The following is a 7893-nucleotide window of genomic DNA, read 5'->3' on the forward strand; positions in this document are numbered from 1 at the left end:
AATGAATAAAATAAAGTTTCAGTTTCCACATGACTTAAAAATCGTTGCTGCGAACTTGTATATGATGTTGAAAGTTTCAGTTTTCATTAACCATTTTCAAAAGGCATTTAAATACAGTTTCATGTTGAAGTTTGTTATATTCTAAATATTAACAGAAAGATTTTCATTTTTTTTATTTTTTAATTCATATTTTAAATGCGTATAGGTTCCAAATATCGGTTTACTGGTCTCATTAACGACTAATAACCAGTATTGTATCAGCCCTGAAAAACCCAAAACGGTCAACCCCTAATATCTGTAGTTTTACTTCAAGTGTGTATTCCAGTTACTTCATCCACCTCTGTTTACACTCTATCAGATGTCAGACAATGATCTAAATGTGCAGGACAAACATGTTTGTATGTTAATGATGTGTTGACTCATGTGTTGACTGTCTCGCGGTAAATCACGCGTTGTCGTGACGTGGCCCGGTGACGTTTCCGGGGCATCCCTGAGAGTCGGGCCGACGGTCAGAGTTTATCAGCGGCAGAGCACAAGACGTCTCCACAAACATGGCTCTGAATCGGAATCACTCGCAAAACGGCGGAGTTTTGGTGAACAGCGGAGAAAGGTGTGTGTGTGTTTGTGCTTTCACCGCGTTTATCGCGTTAAATAACCAGCTGTCGCGTCTTTTTGGGGCTTGTTTACCTTCTAGTTTCAGTGCGTAGTCACAAATCAAACCGCTAGCCTCCCGTTAGCTGGCCTGGCTAACATTAGCAGAGCTAGTAAACACATTTGTTCCACTTGTTTTGCGTTAGCTGTGTGAGTCATATCGTAGTAATTTTAAATATTATGCGTTTAAACGTTGGTTATTTAACTTTGACGTCTTAGGCTCCCAGTATTTTGACAGCTAGCAAGATGGCTAAATTGCAACGTTAGCCAACAATCCAAACAGGAAGTCGCGGTTGCTGTCGTTGTAATGTTGACATATGTAACGTTGTGTAAAATGGGTTAGCTTCGTGTTGTGACATTTAGTAGTTCCCAACAGTTCCGTCCGGCATAGCAGTGCTTTTGTAATAACATTTTATCAGTAAATATCTCATAATGGTTGCATGCTGATTATCATTATTTCGTATAAAGTGCAGAACTGGGACACTTAACTTGCTTTGTTTGAGGGTTTCAGGACATTTTTAGTGTTTTATCACGGTCTGAGGATTTTCGAACAACTCTAGGATTTTAGGGTCTTTATGGGATTAGAGCACATTTCCAGGATTTTAGGACTTTTGTGGTATTTTTGGATGTTTCTCTGAGATTTAGACATTTCTAGGAGTTGAGGATGTTTCCAGGATTTTAGGATATTTACTGAATTTTTGGATGTTTCTAGGATTTTTGGACGTAGGTGGTTTATAGTACTTTAGGACATTTCTACAGTTTTTTGCATACTTCTCATATTTTAGAACATTTCTATGATTTTAGGATATTTTCAGTGTTTTTGCATGTTTCAAGGATTTTCTAAAATTCTAAGGATTTTAAGATGTTTCTAGGATTGTAGAGCATTTCTAGAGTTTAGTACATTATTGGGATTTTAGGATGTTTCCAGGATTTTAGGACGTTACCAGGATTATTGGATGTTTTTTAAGATTTTAGGATGTTTCTAGGACAGGACGTGGCTTAGCTAAGACCTCTGTTGGAATTTGGCACATGTTTTTGTGCATGACAAACAATAAACAATCAGTTAACCACCTGCTTCTTCTTTTGCCAGTGTTTTAAGGGAATGTAAGAATGTGGAGCTGACATTCAGCGATGTTTCCTGCAAGACAGATCTGCTCAAGGGGACCAAGAAAGGCACCATTTATCTCACACCATACAGGGTACAACCAAAATACATTAACATATGTAACATTCTGCTGCCGTCTTCGTAATTGGAAAGTTTGCAGTGTTCATAACAGTTGTAACTCTCCCCACTCTCTCTGGTCTCTTTTTTTTCAATCACTTGATTTAGTTGCTGTTTGTGTCCAGTAACACCAAGGACTGCCTGGGTTCAGCCATGTTCCCCTATTATCTGATGAAGGGCTGCAGCATTGAGCAGCCGGTCTTTGCAGCCAACTACATCAAAGGGACAGTGTCAGCTGAGCCTGGTGGTAGGTTAACTTTTGTTTTTACTCGCAACCACTTATGTATTATTTCACACAAGGTTATATTCATATTGTAAAACACAACAGATTTTAAGTGCATTATATCTGTCAAAGTGAATGAATGGACCAATAAAAAAAACTGAAGTGTAGCTGTCTGTATTTTTTCTAAATCTCTTTGACTGTCATCAGGTGGCTGGGAGGGCCAGGCCCATTTCAAGATGTCATTCCCCAGTGGAGGAGCCATAGAGGTCGGACAGCATCTCTTTAAACTGGCCACAAATGGTTCGTATGCTAGTTTTCATAATCACTCTGCCCCAAGTCGTACAATGCCAAATATTTAATGAGTATTCCTTCATACAGGGGTGAAAGGGATAATTTAAGAAATCGTCACCTAAGTAACAATACCATATTGCAAAAGTACAACTTTCAAGTCAGGCTCAAAACACCACATTCATTTTTACACAGTGGTAACATTTGAGCTATGAATGTAATTTTCAGCTCCTCGTGAACTGGTGCACATAATTTGGAACAGCTGTCAACTTAACTGCATTAAACTCAGAGGAGTTAAGAAGTCCTGATTTAAAAAAGAAAAAAAATATCAATGCATGTAAACAGAAAACGTGTTTCAAGCCCTATTTCAAGGTTGATATCGTAACTGTGAACAAATAATAAATGTACTGAAGGTATGCCCCAAAAAGAGGAGTTAATAAGTGGCCTGAGTTTTATTGATGCACTTCTCCATAGGCTGTTGTATATGTATATTAATAACGCATAAACTCTTTTTCTCATGCTGTATTTCAGCTTCTCGTGCTGCTCCAGCACAAAACGGTGCCGCCTCTTACGGATATCCTTCACCTGGCATGATGAACGGCTACGGCCCACCTCCACCTGCTCCTCAAGGCTATTCTTACACACCCTCTCCTCAGCAGAATGGATTCTACCAGGGTCCCCCCCCTGCTGCTGCTAACATGGGCTACCCCCATCCAACAGCTGCTGCAGGTACACAATTCAGTCATTTCTTATAAGACGTTTGTATGTGCTTTTTGGTCGGTCAAACACGAAGTGAATATCAACTTAAAGAACCATAACTTAAGGTTGTGCCCACTTTCTTTCTTTCTTTGTTCAATTTTTTTTCACTTTCTGTGTTTCGTTCTTTCACTTTCGCTTTCTGTAATGCAGAATAGTTTCTTTAAGCAACTTCTTTTCTGACAACCCCTGAATAAATGATATTTTATGGATTTTTATATAATATTCAATGTACACAATAACTGCAAGAAATTGGTGTAAAACGAACAATTTGGATGATTTTTGAGCAGATTTATTTGTGTGAAATAGCATCAGATGAGTTTTCCTGATATATTTTTAGGGACTTTTACACAGTATTATATAATTATTATATATTTCTATGTCTAGTGGTCACACACTCAATAGGATTATTTTTTTGACAAATTAGGATTTTTTTATGCTTGGCCACAGTTGTTTAGGTCTTTGGTTGTTGCATGTGTATATAATGCACACATATTTTTCTTTGTTTACACTTTTTTCATTAAATGTCCTCAAATTTTGTATGTAAAAACCCTTCAGGCACAAATAATGCCTGCCATTTCTCTTTCCCTCTGTGGTGGCGTGTAGTTTTTTTTCACTCACTTGTTTTTTTTGTGTCTCTACTGTTGAACTGATTGCCCCCACAGACTGTTACCTCATCTGACCTTGAAACACAATCTGTCCCTCTCTTTTTCTGTTGTCTTCCATGTTCCAGGAATGTACCCATCTGGTTTCGACTACATGGCTCCACCTCCCCCCTACCCTGGGCCGCCCCAAAATTGGGCTGCACCCCCCCAGAACTGGGCAGCAGCGCCACCACCACCTCCAGGTCTATTTCTCTCTCTTCCCTCTGTATTTTTTCCTCTCTGTACGTCTGTGTCACTGCACCCGTCAGATCTGATCCGTCTCCCTCAAAGTGAATCACTTCCAAGCACGCCACCCAAAAAGGGGTGCTGATGTCTCATTCGCTACACGTCAAAATTACAAAGGATAAACAATCTCCCCTCGCCCTCCCCACACTAGTACGTCGTGGATTCAGTGAAAACGGTCTCACCCTGCACGCGGGGGGTGAGCTTGGTACACTGTGCTGAAATGTCACTTTGGTATATCTCTATTTTAGGACTAGCTTGAGTAGGACGTTTTCCTCTCTGCGTCCTCAGGGTGCGCCGGTAGATTTTGTCTCAAGGATTCCTGGAGCTGTCAGTTGTTGTGCTTCACATGACTAACACTGCTCTCCTCGCATCAGTTCTCCTAACAGTGTTTGGAGCTTTAGCGTCTGTTCCTAAATATGTTCAGCGGTCGTCACTGTCTTGTATTTATCTCCCCGTCTTTGTCATATCTCATTTTCTGCACAGGTAACTCCAAAGCGGCTGAAGCAGCTGGCAGCGCGTATTACAATCCCAACGATCCACACAATGTCTACATGCCCATGGTAAGCTGCTTTGCTTGTCTTTTTCTCAGTTAACCCTTTGAAACCTGGTTTGGCATCACTGTTCTTGTGCTACCTTTTGAGGCCTTTCATACGATTTTAAGCCTTTGAACCTTGAGTAAATTGGTGTAATTTCTTCAGAAAGCATCGAGAAAAGGCAATGACCAACTTTGGCAAGAAATGTCCCCCAAAATGTGAGAAATTAGTAAAAAGGGGACAAGAAAATTACCGGAAAAATTCGATTTTAAAGAAGATGGAAATATTATTAGAAAATTTTCCAGAAAATAGGAAGAAATGTCCAGAAAACTATATTTAAAATTATGATAATTTAACATTTCAATTTTTTTTCAGAAAAAAATACAATGACATATATAAAATTAATACTGTTTTAGCACTTTTTAAGGTAATGTTTGTTTGTTTTTTGTGCTTTTTGTTGGTTTTCAGGTAATAGTCCTTTTCACAAATTTCTTGCTAATTTTGGGGTAATTTCTTCTTCCCATGTTTGTGTAAGAAATCAGACTAATATGCTCAGCTTTCAAAGTGTTAAATGTGTGTAGAAGTGAAATCTTTAATGATGACTGTCCTTTTTTTCCCCCTTATTCCCACGCAGGAGCGGCCTCCACCATATGCACCTTATCCAAACTCTCCTGACAAGAAAAGTAACTGAAGCTCAGGAAACATCACTTCAATGACACTCCTCTCTCTTCCTCTCTATCTTAAATAAATTCTAAAGCAAGGGATAATGTTGACGGCTTATAGAAAACAGAAAAGAAAATGCAAGTAATAGAGGATTCTAAGATGTCAGTGATGATTCTCCAATGAATCAACAGTATTTTGAATACTGGAATCACATCTTTTAAATACTGTTTTCAGTTTTACTTCATGTAGAGTGACAATATTAGGTAGACTCAATCTAATTAACATTCTCAGTTATTGGATTTATTTCTGTTGAGTTTTTAGCACGTTAGCAAAGTAAGGGCACCTAAAAAGGTCCAAGTTAAAGGGGTAGCTTATATTTTTTTTGGAAGTGGAGTTTTAAGGATTGCTTATCCATAGATAGTATATTACATACAGAAGATGTCTTGGGACACCCTCAGTTTGGAGAAGCAAGCTGGAGTTCGACTTGGAAGCTATGCAATGCCCTGGTGTGGACGGGGGCAGCAGCATTTTAGCCACCTAAAAAAAGAAGCGCCTAAAAATAGTCAATATGATTTTATATGTACGCTATACTGAGAGTATTTTCACCGCTTTATCTTAATGGAACACAGTGATATCTAACAGGAAAATAAAGCCGTTTTTCACTTTCTTCAATGCCAGACTCCATTGAGAAAAGCAGTGATTTAACACGCCGAACACAGGAGCTGCTGATCTACTGCTGCCTCAAACAGTTTGTTAATTTGTGTTGTTGTGTGACTTCGGTGTTAAAAGGGTTCAATCAGATTCGCTAAAGTCACACAATAACACAAACTAACTAGCTGATCCAAGCAGATGTAGACCAGCAGCTCCTGTGTTCAGAGAGCTAAAATTGCTGTTTTTTTCAATGGAGTCTGGTGGCTTTGACGAGAGCATAGAGAACGGAGGTTTCCTGTCAAAGCAGGCTGTCTGTCAGAAAGGTTAAGTGTTGAAAATACTATTAATATATCATGCAGTTGAGCTGATATTGACTTATTTTTATTATTATTATTTTTTAGGTGGGACATTTTTTTGGGGGGCTAAAACACATTTAATTTCTGACCCCGTCCAGAGCAGTACATTGCTTAATTTTTGTGTCGGACTCCAGCCTGCTTCTCCAAACTTGGGGGCGTGGTGACTGATATCTAACGTTTATAATATAATCTCTATTGATAAGCACTTCATAAAACAGCACTTAAAAAAATCTAAACTTCCTCTTGAAGAGCTGAAAGAAGGAGGCAGTCTGGGGAATGTATTTTTTAAGACAGATTTATTACCAAAACATTTTTGTAGCAATTTCTTGATTGCAGTTCATGTAGTTATTAATAATAACTCTTATGATAAAGGGTATTTTTACAGTATCATTGAAGGTAAAGTGTGTGTTTCCTATATCGTTTTGAGTGAGTAGTTGTCCATGAAACCAGAACTGGGTTAAATAGTGTTTAGTGATTCAGTATCTTGACTGATTCTCATGCAATGACTAGAAAATAGTGTTTCCCTGCACTGTCAAAATGATTTGTTTTAACATGAAAAGGTTAGTGTCAGGATTGCCTTAAATTTTAAAATTGACTGAATTTGAGAAGAAGTTGGGATGATTTGTAATGATTCAACTTTTCTACTCAAATTCAGTCAACGTAAATATTAAAGGCAACCTAACATTAACTGTATAAGTTAAAACAAATGATCTTTACAGTGTGACATATGACCAACATGAGCCTGCGCTACATCAGCTACAAGTATTTCCATTCATCATAGGACCCAAATCTCACTTTCTCCATCATAATTTAATATATAAAAAAGGTTTTTGTAATGAAAAGGAGCAGTGCATTAAAAAAGGGGATCAGACAGATTTCTTACATAACAATATAATATTTGTGCAATATTACAACCTTACATAAGGTTAAAGGTGACGAGCTGGGGTTACCTGAGTGACCCTGAGCTCTTCTCCGAGCTTCTATTGTATTCATGTATGCAAAGCCAAGCTGAAACCAGAACTCTACTCTTTGTGTAATTACACTAGTGTGGGGTTACAGGGCCACGGCGTTATATTAAGGGCCCGTCAGTGTTCTGCCTGCTGTTGAACTTCTGAATGCGAACCATTTATTCCCGATTTAAAGTGGGGCGAGGCGCCAACAGGCCGTGTAATCACAGCCCCTCTCACTGTGCATCTGTTAACACCTGTTTGCAGGACTATTTGCACACAGCTGAAATGTATGGAGGATTTTTTTTGAAGGGTTTGGGTTTTAGTTTGCTTGACTAATCAGATATCTGTATATTAATATCTCTTTTGCAGATCTTGTTCCTTTTGCTGAATTTTGTCTGTCGATTAAAATCTAATAAATAAGTCATTTATTGAATTGTGCACGTTGATATTTTTGTCATCTATCAAATTTTAAACTGTCTTTGAAATTTAACATCTAATCCTCAGAATTAAACAGCATAATCATGTTAAATTGAAATTTACTGACTTTTTGCTGCATTCATCAAAGTATGCTTGCATTCTCAATGTTTAATCAATGTTATGCATCCATTTACCACAATGCTTTATTTTAAAATTCAGTAGTTTGATTAATGTTTCACCTGAGAAATTACAAGTGTGCTTGCACCGTTTTGCCCTCGGGGTCTAAAAATGCC

At 38.2% G+C, this 7893-nt stretch overlaps 1 protein-coding gene across 1 annotated transcript; it reads left to right on the forward strand.

Moving 5' to 3' along the window:
• The first annotated feature begins 485 nt into the window (after positions 1–485).
• wbp2nl (WBP2 N-terminal like) lies at positions 486–7616 on the forward strand. The gene is made up of 8 exons (XM_042505421.1): positions 486–610; positions 1742–1850; positions 1982–2120; positions 2304–2396; positions 2916–3113; positions 3874–3987; positions 4514–4590; positions 5198–7616. Exons 1-8 carry the CDS (start codon positions 552–554, stop codon positions 5252–5254), a joined length of 846 nt encoding a protein of 281 aa, XP_042361355.1. The 5' UTR covers positions 486–551; the 3' UTR covers positions 5255–7616.
• The last annotated feature ends 277 nt before the right edge of the window (positions 7617–7893 follow it).

Source organism: Plectropomus leopardus, chromosome 17, assembly GCF_008729295.1.
Source record: "Plectropomus leopardus isolate mb chromosome 17, YSFRI_Pleo_2.0, whole genome shotgun sequence".
NCBI lineage: Eukaryota > Metazoa > Chordata > Actinopteri > Perciformes > Serranidae > Plectropomus > Plectropomus leopardus.

Excerpts from the sequence above, each read along its gene's own strand:
- wbp2nl (XM_042505421.1), top strand. The coding sequence starts at position 552 with ATGGCTCTGAATCGGAATCACTCGCAAAACGGCGGAGTTTTGGTGAAC. Across the intron at positions 2,121-2,303 it reads AGTGTCAGCTGAGCCTGGTG|GTGGCTGGGAGGGCCAGGCC; the intron begins GTAGGTTAACTT and ends GACTGTCATCAG. Across the intron at positions 3,988-4,513 it reads AGCGCCACCACCACCTCCAG|GTAACTCCAAAGCGGCTGAA; the intron begins GTCTATTTCTCT and ends TTTTCTGCACAG.